This window comes from Pseudophryne corroboree, chromosome 5 (assembly GCF_028390025.1).
Source record: "Pseudophryne corroboree isolate aPseCor3 chromosome 5, aPseCor3.hap2, whole genome shotgun sequence".
Taxonomy (NCBI): Eukaryota; Metazoa; Chordata; class Amphibia; order Anura; family Myobatrachidae; genus Pseudophryne; species Pseudophryne corroboree.
The window spans coordinates 142,465,044-142,483,120 of record NC_086448.1 but is presented as its reverse complement, the minus strand read 5'-3'; the positions used below and the strand labels follow the sequence as shown (position 1 = coordinate 142,483,120).

Sequence of the window (18,077 nt, the reverse complement as noted above, 5' to 3'; positions counted from 1 at the left end):
AGATGGTATTGATTCTCAGACCTACAGGGTCTTTCGATCGAGCATCCTCTTCTACTTCCTCAACGCCTAGACCTCCTCATCCAGGGCACTTGTGTCTACCTGGATCTGGCCAGACTGGCTTTGACAGTGTGGCTCTTGAAGATTCACTCCTGAGGGCCAAAGGATTCTCTGAGGTGGTTATCCAAACTATGCTGAAAGCCCGCAAACCGACTTCTGCACGGATTTCTTACAGGGTCTGGAATTCTTACTTCACCTGGTGTCCTGCTAAGAATTCCGATGCATACAAATTCAGAACTTCCAGACGTTTGGCTTTTCTGCAACAAGACCTAGACTTAGGCCTTCACCTGGCCTCCCTAAAGGTTTATATTTCTGCTTTTTCAGTGTGGATTCAGAGAAAGAGTGCATCTTTTCCTGATGTTCATACTTTCACTCAGGGCGTTTTATAGATTCAGCCTCCCTATGTCCCTCCTGTGGCTCCATGGGATCTGTCTGTTGTCTTGCATGCCCTGCAAGAGTCTCCATTTGAACCTCTTGAGTCTGTGGACCTTTGCCTCTGCTAGGAGGGTGCAAGACTTAGGCGCTTTGTCCTGTCGTCCACCCTGTCTGATTTTTCACCATGACCGGGCAATTCTTAGAACTCGTCCCAGTTATCTACCTAAGTTGGTGTCATCTTTCCATCTTAACCAAGAGATTGTGGTTCTGGTTTTTATCTCTTCTGGTTTGTCCTCCAAAGAGTGGTCTTTGGATATGGTACTGGCTCTCTGTATATATGTGGAGAGAACTGCCTCTATCAGGAGGCCAGATACCCTTTTTGTACTTTTTAGTTTTCACAAACGTAACTGCCCTGCGAACAAGCACACATTGGCCAGATGGATTAGAATAATTATTTGACAAGCATATGCACAGGCTGGTCTTCCAGCTCCTGCTACTATTAAAGCCCATTCTACTCGGTCTGTTGGACCTTCTTGGGCAGCCTGCCAAGGTGCATCCGCTGAACAATTGTGCAAGGCGGCTACGTGGTCCTCAGTTTATTAGGTTTTATGCCTTTGATACTTCAGCAAATTCTGAAGTTGTTTGACATGTTACATGACCCCCTTTCCATTTAAAAAAACTGACTTAGATTCAAGATGTCCGATTACAAGATGGCTCCCATGTTCGGTACATACCCTAAAAGATAGCCCACCTCACCAATACCTTACTGGAGTATTCAGTTTTCCCATTTCCTGCACAGTTTTTAAAACAAAATGGTGTGCTGCGACCTTTGGATCACTGTGCATAACACAACTTTGTTTTGCGCTAGTACGCCTTCCCCCTCTTTTTTTGCACCTATATATGTTTAACTGGGCTTAGCAATCTTGTTTGGAGTGGAGCAGCAATTTGGTTGTATTTCCAGGAGCCTCCCCGCAAGGCTGAGTTCTCGATATACAGTATTTATTTTAGAGATCAGAAACTTGATGCATGTAGACTCATAGGATCAGTGGGAGTAGACACATTTATAGTTTTTGATTTTCCTTTATTTGTCACAAAAAAAGAAGTGAGCCTATTTATAGTACAGTTCCTTTTAATTACATGTAGCCATTATTTCTGCATGTTTGCTTTAAGTGTTTTCTTTATTGTGGTATTGGGGTGCATTCAATTAAAGGATCAGACACTTCACTATTCAATTTCCGAGCATTTCAGACAGGTTTTTGCCAGTTTTCGACTATGCCGATCCAACTTTTTTTAACATCAAAGGGGCATTGTCGAAAATGGGCAAAAACCTGACGTAAATGCCAGCAAATTTGACATAACAGGTATAGCGCCGGGAGCGTTTGCCGATCCACCTGTTTTTCGACATGTCGGAATTTCCTACAACAGTCTAAAAGTGCTTTTTTTCCGACTTTTCAGAAATTCTAACACTAATTGAATAGACCGCTTAGTGTGTTGTAGTGTATTACATCTTATGTAAAATTTAACATAACTTATTTTTCTCCATAAAATATTGTGTGTAAAATTCAGAATATGGTATAATATATATAGGTTGTCAAGAATGGTGCTGCTCCCAGAGCAGTACAGACGTTACTTTGAGACATGTGAGTGCACAAGAGAATAATATTCTTCTTCTTTGGCCATTAGCTGGTTATGAGTGCCTTGTTCCACCACTTTCCCATTCTTCATTACTACAATGATATCAGCATTCTGTATTGTGGATAGCCGGTGAGCAATCACTATGCAGGTCCTGCCGTGCCTTGCCTCATCCAGAGCTTCCTGCACAACCTGTTTAAAATTAAAGTTTCAAAAAACAACATTATAATTAGAGATGTGCGGCGGGCATTTTTCGTGTTTTATGTTTTGGTTTTGGTTCTAATTCCATTTTTGTGTTTTGGTTTCGGCTTGGTTTTGCCAAAACCACCCTTTTGTGTTTTAGTTTTGGTTATGGATCTGGACGATTTTAAAAAACTACAACATGAAAACAGCTAAAATCACTTAATTTGGGGGTATTTTTGCTCCTACAGTATTATTAACCTCAATAACAATAATTTCCACTCATTTCCAGTATATTCTATACACCTCACAATATTGTTTTTAGGCCTAAAAGTCGCACCAGGGTGGCTGTATGACTAAGCTAAGCGACACAAGTGTGCGGCACAAACACCTGGCCCATCTAGGAGTGGTACTGCAGTTGCAGACAAGATGGCAGATTTTAAAAAAATAGGCCCCAAATAGCACATGATGCAAAGAAGTAAAAGAGGTGCAATGAGGTAGCTGGATGGCCAAGCTAAGCGACACAAGTGTGTGGCACACACACCTGGCCCACCTAGGAGTGGCACTGCAGTTACAGACAGGATGGCACTTAAAAAAACTAGTCCCCAAACAGCACATGAAGCAAAGAAGAAAAAGAGGGGCAAGATGGAATTGTCCTTGCGCCCTCCCACCCACCTTTATGTAGTATAAACAGGACATGCACACTTTAACAAACCAATAATTTCAGCGACAGGGTCTGCCACACTACTGTGGCTGAAATTACTGGTTTGTTTGGGATCCCACCAAAAAAGAAGCAATCAATCTCTCCTTGCACAAACTGGCTCTACAGAGGCAAGATGTCCACCTCATCATCATCCTCGGATTCCTCACCCCTTTCACCGTGTACATCCTCCTCACTGAGTATTAATTCGTCCCCACTGGAATCCACCATCACAAGTCCCTGTGTACTCTCTGGAGGCAATTGCTGGTAAAGGTCTTCCTGGAGGACTTTATAATTAATTTTGATGAGCATCATCTTCTCCACATTTAGTGGAAGTAACCTCCTACGCTGATTGCTGACAAGGTTGCTGCTTGCATTTGCGAAGAATGCATTTGTTAAGAATGTATTTTAAGAATGAAGTTAGAACCGGAGTTTGAACTGGATTTGGACTACGCTAAAATTTCTAATTAAACTAGTTCCCCAAACACTGCAACTCAGGAATATTATGTGGCCTCTCCTCGCCTCTGCCATGAGAACACCAGGACCAATGCCTACTACTCCTCTGTCCAAGAACATCATGACTGCCCCCGGGACTACCCCTCAAGCTGAGCAGGAAACTGAGGGGCGTGCGCATCAGGACCAGACTTTTCTGGGTCAGTTCCATTGGACATTAATGTGCACCGCACATTCTCACACCCACTCACACTGCTCTCATGAGACCAGGACATTTATCATTTTCACAAAATAATGTTAGTACAGTTTTCCTGCAAATGTGTTTTTCCCTTCTCTTTCTTCTTACAGGGTACATCCACCCCACTGTGTGCTATTACTGTAATGTTTACTTCCATTGGTTGTACACCCTGCCAGCAGTAACCTACGCAGTGCGCCCCACATGGATGCCTCGGATGGTTCCTCCATGGGCAGGGTGTGCTTCATTTGGATCTTTCCATGCAGGGTATAGCATACTCCTACACATGTGTCAGTTTTCCCATACATGCATTTGGCCCTTTTATGGCTCATCTCCCACTGTGTAACCTTTGTAGTGCGCCCAACATGGCTGCCTTATCTGGTGCGCTTGTGGATGGGATGAAAAATACATGGACCTGATGGTTTTATTGGAACCCTACTCTGAACTTAAGGACTCTGCAATCTCCCCATTTTGTGTTCTCTTCTAGGGGTGGACTATTCCACCATGGGTAATCCTACGCAGTGCGCCTAAGATGTCTGCCACACCTGGTACCTTGTGAGGGTGGAATACACAGTCCCTGGAGGTTATTACCCAAAATGCCTACACTAATCATGCATTATTGTGTCTGTGTGATTTTTGTTGTTGTTGTCTGTGTGGTTTATCTTTTGATGTAATACTTAATCCTTCTGTATTATGTGCATTGTTTGGGTTCTAGTTGGAGCCGCGGATGGCTGCCTCGGTGCTGCTCTGCCTAGCAGCCCTCGTTTTTAGTCTTACATGTATAATATGTATAATATGTCGAGTCTATTGTACAGTTGCAATGTGCAGTATCAACTCATACGTGTAATGTTTGTAATGTATGCTACATTTTTCATCCTTCTTATGCTATGTATTCCCCCTTCATGTTGTTGCTTGGCGATGCATTATACCACAAAGAATTCCTAGTGTACCGACACCTGCCCTGGTTTTAGGAGGTTTCTGACTAGAGATGACAACTCCTCGGCCAATAAAGCTGATTCTGATTCTGGTTACCGGCTGCACTAAACACTATTTCAGAGTACACGCTGGAGAGGGGGGGGGGGGGGGGGGGGGGGGGGTACTTAGGTAAAATAAAGCCAGTTTGTGGAAGGTCCTCCAAATTGCCTCTTTTTCCTGCCAGTATACGTACGGACTGTCTGACATGCCTACTTGGATGCTGTCACTCATATAATCCTCCATCATTCTTTCAATGGTGACCGAATCAAATGCAGTGACAGTAGACATGTCAGTAATCGTTGGCAGGTCCTTCAGTCCGGACCAGATGTCAGCTTTCGCTCCTGACTGCCCTGCATCACTGCCAGCGGTTGTGCTAGGAAATCTTATCCTTTTCCTTGCAGCCCCAGTGGTGGGAGATATTGAAGGAGGAGCTGTTGACGGGTCATGTTCCTCTTGAGTTGACAATTTACTAACCAGCAGGTCTTTGCACCTCTGCATATTTATGTTTGCTGGAAAGAGAGATACAACATACAACATACAACATACAACAGAGATACAACAAAGGTGGTTTGATAAAGCTGCAGTGCCTTGCAGTGAAACGCGTCAGGATGCTTGCCAGGCCACTATCTTTCACCATTTCAGCTACCTTGGTGTGTCCGAACCAGGACTGGTGCATTCAACTTATAAAGAAAGAATTCATCTGGAATACCACTCATCCTTTGCACAATAGGAGGAACCGCATTGCAGTGAGGATCCCCCTCAACCCTTGCTTGGGTCTGAGTCCAACAAAAGGACAATCTTAAGGGACTACACCTCCAGCGGCCTAATGTGGTAACAATTTATGTGGGACTACACCTTTGTCCATTTCCAGTGTTTAATTTACAAAGTTTTTCCAGTCCACTCAATAATAGGAACGGACTACACCAGAAAGTCAGCAGTCATTTAAATGGTATATTATAGAAGTGGCCATACCATGGTTTTTTATGTGTTTTTAGAATTATGTATAATTAAATTGTGATTTATTTTTTCACTCAATCCTTCTTATTCTTATTTTTAACCCATATAGCGCTGCTATTCTATTTGTTTATTTGCTTGTGTTTCTGGGTTTGACTACCCCATTTTTTAGCAGCAGCATTAGAAAAGCAACATCCATTTAGCGCCCGGAACCTTTTTGTCTTTACCTTGGTAGAAACAATTTGCTATTACCGGCAACTCCCTCTGCCAGGGAGGCAGTGTTGGTGGCTATTCAAAAACTGTATTCACAACAAGTGATTGTCAAGGTACCCCTCCTTCAACAAGGAAAGGGTTACTATTCCACAATGTTTGTGGTACAGAAACCAGACGGTTCGGTGAGACCCATCTTAAATTTAAAATCCTTGAACACATATATCAAAAGATTCAAGTTCAAGATGGAATCGCTCAGGGCGGTTATTGAGAGCCTGGACGAGGGGGATTACATGGTCTCCCTGGACATCAAGGATGCTTACCTGCATGTCCCCATTTACCCTCCTCACCAGGAGTACCTCAGATTTGTGGTACAGGACTGTCACTATCAGTTCCAGACGCTGCCGTTCGGGTTATCCACGGCACTGAGGGTCTTTACCAAGGTAATGGCCGAAATGATGATACTCCTTCGCAAGAAGGGAGTTTTAATTATCCCGTACTTGGACGATCTCCTGATAAAGGCGAGGTCCAAATAACAGTTGGTAGTGGGGGTAGTACTTTCTCGAGAAGTGCTGCAACAGCACGGCTGGTTTCTCAATATTCCAAAGTCTCAGCTGGTCCTGACGACACGTCTTCTGTTCCTGGGAATGATTCTGGACACAGACCAGAAAAAAGTCTTTCTTCCAGTGGAAAAAGCCGAGGAGTTGTCATCTCTAGTCAGAAACCTCCTAAAACCAGGGCAGGTGTCGGTACATCAATGCACACGAGTCCTGGGAAAAATGGTAGCTTCGTACGAAGCAATTCCATTCGGAAGGTTCAACGCAAGGATTTTCCAGTGGGACCTGTTGGACAAATGGTCCGGGTCCCACCTCCAGATGCAGCAGCGGATAACCCTGTCGGCAAGGACCAGGGTGTCGCTGCTGTGGTGGCTGCAGAGGGCTCATCTACTAGAGGGCCGCAGGTTCGGAATACAGGACTGGGTCCTGGTGACCACGGATGCCAGCCTTCGGGGCTGGGGTGCAGTCACACAGGGAAGAAATTTCCAAGGACTGTGGTCAAATCAGGAGACTTCACTTCACATAAATATTCTGGAGCTAAGGGCCATTTACAATGCCCTAAGTCAAGCAAGGCCCCTGCTTCAGAACCAGCCGGTGCTGATCCAATCAGACAACATCACGGTGGTCGCCCATGTAAACAGACAGGGGGCCACAAGAACAGGAGGGCAATGGCAGAAGCCACAATGATTCTCCGATGGGCGGAAAATCACGTGTTAGCACTGACAGCAGTGTTCATTCCGGGAGTGGACAACTGGGAAGCAGACTTCCTCAGCAGGCACGACCTCCACCCGGGAGAATGGGGACTTCATCCAGAAGTCTTCCAAATGCTGGTAAACCGTTGGGAAAGACCACAGGTGGACATGATGGCGTCCCGCCTCAACAAAAAGCTAAAAAGATATTGCGCCAGGTCAAGGGACCCTCAGACGATCGCTGTGGACGCTCTAGTGACACCGTGGGTGTACCAGTCGGTTTATGTGTTTCCTCCTCTGCCTCTCATTCCCAAGGTACTGAGAATAATACGAAGGCGAGGAGTGAAAACTATACTCGTGGTTCCGGATTGGCCAAGAAGAGTTTTGGAACTTCAAGAGATGCTTTCAGAGGACCCATGGCCTCTACCGCTCAGGCGGGACCTGCTGCAGCAGGGGCCCTGCCTGTTCCAAGACTTACCGCGGCTGCGTTTGACGGCATGGCGGTTGAACATCGGATCCTGAAGGAAAAAGGCATTCCGGAGGAAGTCATCCCTACCCTGATCAAAGCCAGGAAGGATGTCACTGCAAAACATTATCACCGCATTTGGCGGAAATATGTTGCTTGGTGTGAGGCCAGGAAGGCCCCAATGGAGGAATTTCAACTGGGGCGATCCCTGCATTTCCTGCAAGCAGGGTGACGTTGGGCCTCAAATTGGGGTCCATTAAGGTCCAGATTTCGGCTCTGTCGATTTTCTTTCAGAAAGAACTGGCTTCACTGCCTGAAGTTCAAACATTTGTCAAAGAAGTTCTGAATATTCAGCCTCCTTTTGTGCCCCCAGTGGCACCTTGGGATCAAAATGTGGTTTTGGAGTTCCTGAAATCACATTTGTTTGAGCCACTTAAGACTGTGGATTTGAAATATCTCACGTGGAAAGTGATCATGCTATTGGCCCTGGCTTCGGTCAGGTGAGTGTCAGAATTGGCGGCTTTATCCTGTAAAAGCCCTTATCTGATTTTCCATTTGGATAGGGCAGAGTTGAGGACTCGTCCTCAGTTTCTCCCGAAGGTGGTATCAGCTTTTCACTTGAACCAACCTATTGTGGTGCCTACGGCTGCTAGGGACTTGGTGGATTCCAAGTTACTGGACGTAGTCAGGGCCCTGAAAATTTATGTTTCCAGGACGGCTGGAGTCAGGAAAACTGACTCGCTGTTTATCCTGTATGCACCGAACAAGCTGGGTGCTCCTGCTTCTAAGCAGACTATCGCGCGCTGGATTTGTAGCACTATTCAGCTTGCGCATTCTGCGGTGGGACTACCGCAGCCTAAAACTGTAAAAGCCCATTCCACAAGGAAGGTGGGCTCATCTTGGGCGGCTGCCCGAGGGGTCTCGCCTTTACAACTTTGCCGAGCTGCTACTTGGTCAGGGGCAAACACGTTTGCAAAATTTTACAAATTTGATACCCTGGCTGAGGAGGACCTTGAGTTCTCTCATTCAGTGCTGCAGAGTCATCCGCACTCTCCTGCCCGTTTGGGAGCTTTGGTATAATCCCCATGGTCCTTACGGAGTCCGCAGCATCCACTAGGACGTCAGAGAAAATAAGAATTTACTCACCGGTAATTCTATTTCTCATAGTCCGTAGTGGATGCTGGGCGCCCATCCCAAGTGCGGATTGTCTGCAATACTTGTAAATAGTTATTGCTACACAAATCAGGTTGTTATTGTGAGCCATCTGTTCAGAGGCTCCGTTATCATACTGTTAACCGGGGTTCCTATCACGAGTTATACGGTGTGATTGGTGTGGCTGGTATGAGTCTTACCCGGGATTCAAAATCCTTCCTTATTGTGTCAGCTCTTCCGGGCACAGTGTCCTAACTGAGGCTTGGAGGAGGGTCATAGGGGGAGGAGCCAGTGCACACCAGATAGTCCTAAATCTTTCTTTATATGTGCCCAGTCTCCTGCGGAGCCGTCTATTCCCCATGGTCCTTACGGAGTCCCCAGCATCCACTACGGACTACGAGAAATAGAATTACCGGTGAGTAAATTCTTATTTTTTCTTATGATCCTTAGTACTTTTAGGAACAGCGGAAGTGGAGGGAAGACATACACTGACGGAAACACCCATTGGGTCACCAGTGCATCCACTGCTACTGCTTGAGGGTCTCTCGACCTGGAACAGTATCTCTGAAGCTTCTTTTTGAGACAAGATGCCATCATGTCTATTTGAGGAACTCCCCAAAGACTTGTCACCTTTGTGAAGTCTTCTTGCTGGAGGCTCCACTCTGCTGAGTAAGTCTGCTTCCCAGTTGTCTATTCCCGGAAGGATTATATCTTGCCACGGGCAAGCAGGACTTTTGCCTGGGGCGCTGCCTTCCGGACGGTGCTGGCGCCATCCGGAGGGCGCCGCACCATGGCAAAATCCGTCACTGATGTGCCCTCCACTGCCCGCTGTGTCCTCCTGCTGTGCCTCCTGTGAAGGGAACTAGACGCTACGCGTCTAGTTTCCCTTCGTGGAGAGGACCTTTTGCTGTGCGGTGCGCAATGACGTCATCGCGCACCGCTCAGCATTTAAGCGGCGCTACTACTGTACAGGGGGAGCGTAATTGACCACGCCCCCTGTATTAAGCCACACCCCCGTTTCCTGCTCGGGGCGCAGAGCGGGCTTGAACCGGCCCTGCTTGTAAATGTTTTCTGCCCAGCGGAGGATTTTTGTTGCCTCTGCCATTGCCGCTCTTCTTTTCGTTCCGCCTTGCCTGTTTATGTATGTGACTGCTGTTACATTGTCCGCCTGGATCAGCACGGGACGGACTTGAAGAAGATGTACCGCTTGTTGAAGGCCGTTGTAAATGGCTCTTAGCTCCAGAACGTTTATGGGAAGGCAGGCTTCCTGTTGGGACCAACGTCCCTGGAAGTTTTCTCCCTGAGAGACTGCTCCCCAGCCTCGGAGACTTGTATCCGTGGTTACCAGGACCCAGTCCTGAATCCCGAACCTGCGTCCCTCTAGTAGGTGAGAGCTATGTAACCACCACAGGAGAAAAATCCTGGTTTCTCTGACGTCCTAGTGGATGCTGGGACTCCGTCAGGACCATGGGGATTAGCGGCTCCGCAGGAGACAGGGCACAAAAATAAAGCTTTAGGATCAGGTGGTGTGCACTGGCTCCTCCCCCTATGACCCTCCTCCAAGCCTCAGTTAGGTTTTTGTGCCCGTCCGAGCAGGGTGCAATCTAGGTGGCTCTCCTAAAGAGCTGCTTAGAAAAAGTTTTTAGGTTTTTTTTTTTCAGCGAGTCCTGCTGGCAACAGGCTCACTGCATCGAGGGACTTAGGGGAGAGAAGTGAACTCACCTGCGTGCAGGATGGATTGGCTTCTTAGGCTACTGGACACCATTAGCTCCAGAGGGATCGAACACAGGCCCAGCCATGGAGTCCGGTCCCGGAGCCGCGCCGCCGACCCCCCTTGCAGATGCCGAAGATTGAAGAGGTCCAGAAACAGGCGGCAGAAGACTTTTCAGTCTTCATGAGGTAGCGCACAGCACTGCAGCTGTGCGCCATTGTTGTCAGCACACTTCACACAGCGGTCACTGAGGGTGCAGGGCGCTGGGGGGGCGCCCTGGGCAGCAATGTATAATACCTTTTTTATGGCTAAAAATACATCACATATAGCCCTTGAGGCTATATGGATGTATTTAACCCCTGCCAGATCTCACAAACTCCGGGAGAAGAGCCCGCCGAAATAGGGGGCGGGGCTTATTCTCCTCAGCACACAGCGCCATTTTCCTGCTCAGCTCCGCTGTGAGGAAGGCTCCCAGGACTCTCCCCTGCACTGCACTACAGAAACAGGGTAAAACAGAGAGGGGGGGCACTTTTTTTGGCGATATTACTATATTTAAGCTGCTATAAGGATACAACACTTATATAGGGTTGTTCCCATATATATTATAGCGCTTGGGTGTGTGCTGGCAAACTCTCCCTCTGTCTCCCCAAAGGGCTAGTGGGGTCCTGTCTTCAATAGAGCATTCCCTGTGTGTCTGCTGTGTGTCGGTACGTGTGTGTCGACATGTATGAGGACGATGTTGGTGTGGAGGCAGAGCAATTGCCGGTAATGGTGATGTCACCCCCCAGGGAGTCGACACCGGAATGGATGGCTTTGTTTATGGAATTACGTGATAATGTTAGCACATTACAAAAATCAGTTGACGACATGAGACGGCCGGCAAACCAGTTAGTACCTGCCCAGGCGTCTCAGACACCGTCAGGGGCTGTAAAACGCCCTTTACCTCAGTCGGTCGACACAGACCCAGACACGGACACTGAATCTAGTGTCGACGGTGAAGAAACAAACGTATTTTCCAGTAGGGCCACACGTTATATGATCACGGCAATGAAGGAGGCTTTACATATCTCTGATACTGCAAGTACCACAAAAAGGGGTATTATGTGGGGTGTGAAAAAACTACCTGTAGTTTTTCCTGAATCAGAGGAATTGAATGATGTATGTGATGAAGCGTGGGTTAACCCAGATAGAAAAGTGCTAATTTCAAAAAAGTTATTGGCATTATACCCTTTCCCGCCAGAGGTTAGGGCGCGCTGGGAAGCACCCCCTAGGGTGGATAAGGCGCTCACACGCTTATCAAAACAAGTGGCGTTACCGTCTCCTGATACGGCCGCCCTCAAGGATCCAGCTGATAGGAGGCTGGAAACTACCCTAAAAAGTATATACACACATACTGGTGTTATACTGCGACCAGCCATCGCCTCAGCCTGGTTGTGCAGTGCTGGGATGGTCTGGTCGGATTCCCTGACTGAAAATATTGATACCCTGGATAGGGACAGTATTTTATTGACTTTAGAGCAATTAAAGGATGCTTTTCTTTATATGCGAGATGCTCAGAGGGATATTTGCACTCTGGCATCGAGAGTAAGTGCGATGTCCATATCTGCCAGAAGAAGTTTATGGACGCGACAGTGGTCAGGTGATGCGGATTCAAAACGGCATATGGAAGTATTGCCGTATAAAGGGGAGGAATTATTTGGCGTGGGTCTATCGGATCTGGTGGCCACGGCAACTGCCGGGAAATCCACCTTTTTACCTCAGACCCCCTCCCAACAGAAAAAGACACCGTCTTTTCAGCCGCAGTCCTTTCGGTCCTATAAGAACAAGCGGGCAAAAGGACAGTCATATCTGCCCCGAGGCAGAGGAAAGGGTAAGAGAGGGCAGCAAGCAGCTCCTTCCCAGGAACAGAAGCCCTCCCCGGGTTCTGCAAAGCCCTCAGCATGACGCTGGGGCTTTACAAGCGGACTCAGGAGCGGTGGGGGGTCGACTCAAGAATTTCAGCGCGCAGTGGGCTTGCTCACAGGTGGACCCCTGGATCCTGCAGGTAGTATCTAAGGGTTACAGGTTGGAATTCGAGAAGTCTCCCCCTCGCCGGTTCCTAAAGTCTGCTTTGCCAACGTCTCCCTCAGACAGGGCGACGGTATTGGAAGCCATTCACAAGCTGGTTTCTCAGCAGGTGATAGTCAAGGTACCCCTCCTACAACAGGGAAAGGGGTATTACTCCACGCTATTTGTGGTACCGAAGCCGGACGGCTCGGTAAGACCTATTCTAAATCTGAAATCTTTGAACCTGTACATACAAAAATTCAAGTTCAAGATGGAGTCACTCAGAGCAGTGATAGCGAATCTGGAAGAAGGGGACTTTATGGTGTCCCTGGACATCAAGGATGCTTACCTGCATGTCCCAATTTGCCCTTCACACCAAGGGTACCTCAGGTTCGTGGTGCAAAACTGTCATTATCAGTTTCAGACGCTGCCGTTTGGATTGTCCACGGCACCTCGGGTCTTTACCAAGGTAATGGCCGAAATGATGTTTCTTCTGTGAAGAAAAGGCGTATTAATTATCCCTTACTTGGACGATCTCCTGATAAGGGCAAGGTCCAGAGAACAGCTGGAAGACGTAGTAGCACAAACCCAAGTAGTGCTGCAACAGCACGGGTGGATTCTGAATTTTCCAAAATCTCAATTGAACCCGACGACACGTCTGCTGTTCCTGGGAATGATTCTGGACACGGTTCAGAAAAAGGTGTTTCTTCCGGAGGAGAAAGCCAGGGAGTTATCCGAACTTGTCAGGAACCTCCTAAAACCAGGAAAAGTGTCTGTGCATCAATGCACAAGAGTCCTGGGAAAGATGGTGGCTTCTTACGAAGCGATTCCATTCGGCAGATTCCACGCACGAACTTTTCAGTGGGATCTGCTGGACAAATGGTCCGGATCGCATCTGCAGATGCATCAGCGGATAACCTTATCGCCACGGACAAGGGTGTCTCTTCTGTGGTGGTTGCAGAGTGCTCATCTGTTAGAGGGCCGCAGATTCGGCATACAGGACTGGGTCCTGGTGACCACGGATGCCAGTCTGAGAGGCTGGGGAGCGGTCACACAGGGAAGAAACTTCCAGGGAGTATGGTCAAGCCTGGAGATGTCTCTTCACATAAATATACTGGAGCTAAGAGCGATTTACAATGCTCTAAGTCTGGCAAAACCCCTGCTTCAGGGTCAGCCGGTGTTGATCCAGTCGGACAACATCACGGCAGTCGCCCACGTAAACAGACAGGGCGGCACAAGAAGCAGGAGAGCAATGGCAGAAGCTGCAAGGATTCTTCGCTGGGCGGAGGATCATGTGATAGCACTGTCAGCAGTGTTCATTCCGGGAGTGGACAACTGGGAAGCAGACTTCCTCAGCAGACACGATCTACACCCGGGAGAGTGGGGACTTCATCCAGAAGTCTTCCACATGATTGTGAACCGTTGGGAAAAACCAAAGGTGGATATGATGGCGTCTCGCCTCAACAAAAAACTGGACAGGTATTGCGCCAGGTCAAGAGACCCTCAGGCAATAGCTGTGAATGCTCTGGTAACACCGTGGGTGTTCCAGTCAGTGTATGTGTTTCCTCCTCTGCCTCTCATACCAAAAGTACTGAGAATTATACGGCAAAGGGGAGTAAGAACGATACTCGTGGCTCCGGATTGGCCAAGAAGAACTTGGTACCCGGAACTTCAGGAGATGCTCACGGAAGATCCGTGGCCTCTACCTCTAAGACGGGACCTGCTTCAGCAGGGACCGTGTCTATTCCAAGACTTACCGCGGCTGCGTTTGACGGCATGGCGGTTGAACGCCGAATTCTAAGGGAAAAAGGCATTCCGGAAGAGGTCATTCCTACACTGGTAAAAGCCAGGAAGGAGGTGACTGCACAACATTATCACCGCATTTGGAGAAAATATGTTGCGTGGTGTGAGGCCAGGAAGGCCCCCACGGAGGAATTTCAACTGGGTCGATTCCTACATTTCCTGCAAACAGGATTGTCTATGGGCCTCAAATTGGGGTCCATTAAGGTTCAAATTTCGGCCCTGTCGATTTTCTTCCAAAAAGAATTGGCTTCAGTTCCTGAAGTCCAGACTTTTGTAAAAGGAGTACTACATATACAGCCCCCGGTTGTGCCCCCAGTGGCTCCGTGGGACCTTAATGTAGTTTTGGATTTTCTCAAATCCCATTGGTTTGAGCCACTCAAATCGGTGGATTTGAAATATCTTACGTGGAAAGTAACCATGCAACTGGCCCTGGCTTCAGCCAGGAGAGTATCATAATTGGCGGCTTTATCGTATAAAAGCCCATATCTGATTTTCCATTCGGACAGGGCAGAACTGCGGACGCGTCCTCAGTTTCTGCCTAAGGTGGTGTCAGCGTTTCACCTGAACCAGCCTATTGTGGTGCCTGCGGCTACTAGCGATTTGGAGGATTCCAAGTTGCTGGACGTTGTCCGGGCATTGAAAATATATATTTCAAGGACGGCTGGAGTCAGAAAATCTGACTCGCTGTTTATACTGTATGCACCCAACAAGCTGGGTGCTCCTGCTTCTAAGCAGACGATTGCTCGTTGGATTTGTAGCACAATTCAACTTGCACATTCTGTGGCAGGCCTGCCACAGCCTAAATCTGTCAAGGCCCATTCCACAAGGAAGGTGGGCTCATCCTGGGCGGCTGCCCGAGGGGTCTCGGCATTACAACTCTGCTGAGCAGCTACGTGGTCGGGGGAGAACACTTTTGTAAAATTCTACAAATTTGATACCCTGGCTAAAGAGGACCTGGAGTTCTCTCATTCGGTGCTGCAGAGTCATCCGCACTCTCCCGCCCGTTTGGGAGCTTTGGTATAATCCCCATGGTTCTGACGGAGTCCCAGCATCCACTAGGACGTCAGAGAAAATAAGATTTTACTTACCGATAAATCTATTTCTCGTAGTCCGTAGTGGATGCTGGGCGCCCATCCCAAGTGCGGATTGTCTGCAATACTTGTACATAGTTATTGTTACAAAAAAAATCGGGTTGTTATTGTTGTGAGCCGTCTGTTAAGAGGCTCCTACGTTTGTCATACTGTTAACTGGGTTCAGATCACAAGTTGTACGGTGTGATTGGTGTGGCTGGTATGAGTCTTACCCGGGATTCAAAATCCTTCCTTATTGTGTACGCTCGTCCGGGCACAGTATCCTAACTGAGGCTTGGAGGAGGGTCATAGGGGGAGGAGCCAGTGCACACCACCTGATCCTAAAGCTTTATTTTTGTGCCCTGTCTCCTGCGGAGCCGCTAATCCCCATGGTCCTGACGGAGTCCCAGCATCCACTACGGACTACGAGAAATAGATTTATCGGTAAGTAAAATCTTATTTTTTGATGACAGGATTATCTTTCTGTGCATGTGTAGGTGTGACCCCAACCACTTGTCTAACAGGTCCCACTGGAATACTCTGGCATGGAACCTGACAAACTGTATGGCCTCATAGGTCGCGATCATCTTCCCCAACAACTGAATGCAGTGATGAATCGACACACTTGATGGTTTCAATATCTCTTTTACCATTTTCTGGATTTCCAGAACCTTTTCCAGCAGAAGAAATACTCTCTGAACTTCTGTGTCCAGAATCATCCCAAGGAAAGACAACCTTGTCGTCGGTTCCAACTGTGACTTTGGGTAATTTATGATCCACCCGTGTTGTTGGAGTATTGACAGAGAGAGTGATATGTTTTGTAACAACTGCTCCCTGGATCTCGCCTTTATCAGGAGGTCGTTCAGTTAAGGAATTAAATTAACTCCTTTCTGATGAAGGAGAACTATCATCTCCGCCATCACCTTGGTGAATACCCTCTGTGCCGTGGAGAGACCGAAAGGTAACGTCTGGAATTGGTAATGGCAATTCTGAACCGCAAATCTCAGATAAACCTGCTGAGGAGGATAAATGGGAACATGCAGGTAGGCATCCTTTATGTCCACTGACACCAGACTGGCAATCACTGCCCGAAGTGATTCCATCTTGAACTTGAACCTTTTTAGGTAACCATTCAGATCCTTTAGATTTAGGATCGGTCTGACCGAGCAGTCCGGCTTCGGAACCACTAAGAAGCTTGAATAATAACCCATCCCTTGTTGTGACAACAGTACCAGGACTATGACCTGGTCTTGACATAATTTTTGGATTGCCGCTGTTACTGACGGAGAAACTGGCAAGGTCGATTTGAAAAATCGGCATGGGGGAACGTCTTGAAACTCCAGCTTGTATCATTGGGATACTATTTGCAACACCCAGGGATCCAGGCCAGACAGAATCCAATCCTGGCTGAAGAGTCTGAGACGTGCCACCACCCGAGCGGAAGTAGGGGTAGACTTCTGCTCTTGGGAAGCTGGAGCCGCTGTGGGTTTCTTTCCCCTTCCCCTAATTGCAAAGAAGGGGTAACCTCTTGTCTTTTTGTATTTATTTGGCCGAAAGGACTGCATTTGCAGGTGATAGGTATTTTTTGCCAGTGCAGGCGCAGAGGGCAAAAATGTTGACTTACCTTCGGTAGCCGCCGAGACTAACGCATCCAGGCCATCGCCAAATATGGCGTCACCTTTATATGGGAGAGCCTCCATGTTTCTTTTAGAATCTGCATCCGCGTTCCACTGGCGAATCCACAACACCCGCCTAGCCGATACTGCCATAGTAGCGGCCTGTGAACTCAAGAGTCCAATATCCTTCATTGCTTCCAGCATGTAGGCGGCAGCGTCCTTGATATTCCCTAACTTAAGGAGTATCTCATCTTTATCAATCATGTCAATTTCTGATGACACACTTTCTGACCATTTTTCAATAGCGTGACTCACCCATGCGCAGGCAATAGTGGGCCTAATCAGTGTACCATTGGTAACATAAATGGATTTAAATGTCGTTTCCATTTTGCGGTCTGCCGGCTCTTTAAGAGAAGCCGTGCCAGGAGCAGGGAGAATTACCTTCTTTGTCATCCTGGAAAGTGCTTTGTCAACCTGGAAAGTCTAACACAGGGGGTGACTCCCATTTTTTCCTGTCCTCTGCTGGGAAAGGGTAAGCTATGTGAATCCTTTTGGGAATCCGAAATCTTTTATCAGGATTCAGCCACATCCCTTCAAACAGAGCATTTAGTTCGTGTGAAGGGGGGAACGTGACTTTGAACTTCTTTTCCTTACATAAATACGCCTTCTCCTGAGGTACAGGAGTGGTTTCTGTAACCTCCAACACGTCCCTTATAGCCACAATCATATATTGTATATATTTTGCCAATTTATGATCTATCTCTCTGGATTCACTATCGTCGACACAAGAGTCAGAATCCGTGTCAGTATCAGTGTTTACAACATTTGTAAATGGTCTCTTATGTGACCCAGAGGGGCCGCCCGCATAAGGAATAACAGCATCCTGAAAAATCACATCTTTCACAGATTTTCTCCAGCATGCAGCCTTAGATTCAGACTTATCTAATCTACAGTTAATCAGATGCATACTGTCACATATCTCTTTCACCCATGCAGGCTCTTGGTGTGCCGGTAGCGCCACCACTTTACAAATCTGTGTCCCTAAAATGGCTTCCTATGGGGAGGAACTCCCTGCCTCAGACATGCCTCACACGTGTACAGCACACCAACAGACACACTGGGACTTATTTTGGGGACAGACCCACAGTAAAATCTGTCAGAGGGACACAGGATAGGAGCAGCCAGTTCACAATCCC

The 18,077-nt window shown here is 47.6% G+C and overlaps 1 protein-coding gene across 1 annotated transcript in view; it reads right to left on the bottom strand.

The window, feature by feature from the left end:
• Window positions 1-1,492: 1,492 nt before the first annotated feature.
• The window catches only part of LOC134929573 (ATP-dependent translocase ABCB1-like), a 723,752-nt gene continuing 707,167 nt past the window's right edge, over window positions 1,493-18,077 (bottom strand). Inside the window, exon 23 of the mRNA XM_063925164.1 lies at window positions 1,493-2,256. Within this exon, the coding sequence (XP_063781234.1) occupies window positions 2,059-2,256 (198 nt within the window). The 3' untranslated portion in view covers window positions 1,493-2,058. The remainder of the gene's footprint in view (window positions 2,257-18,077) is intronic.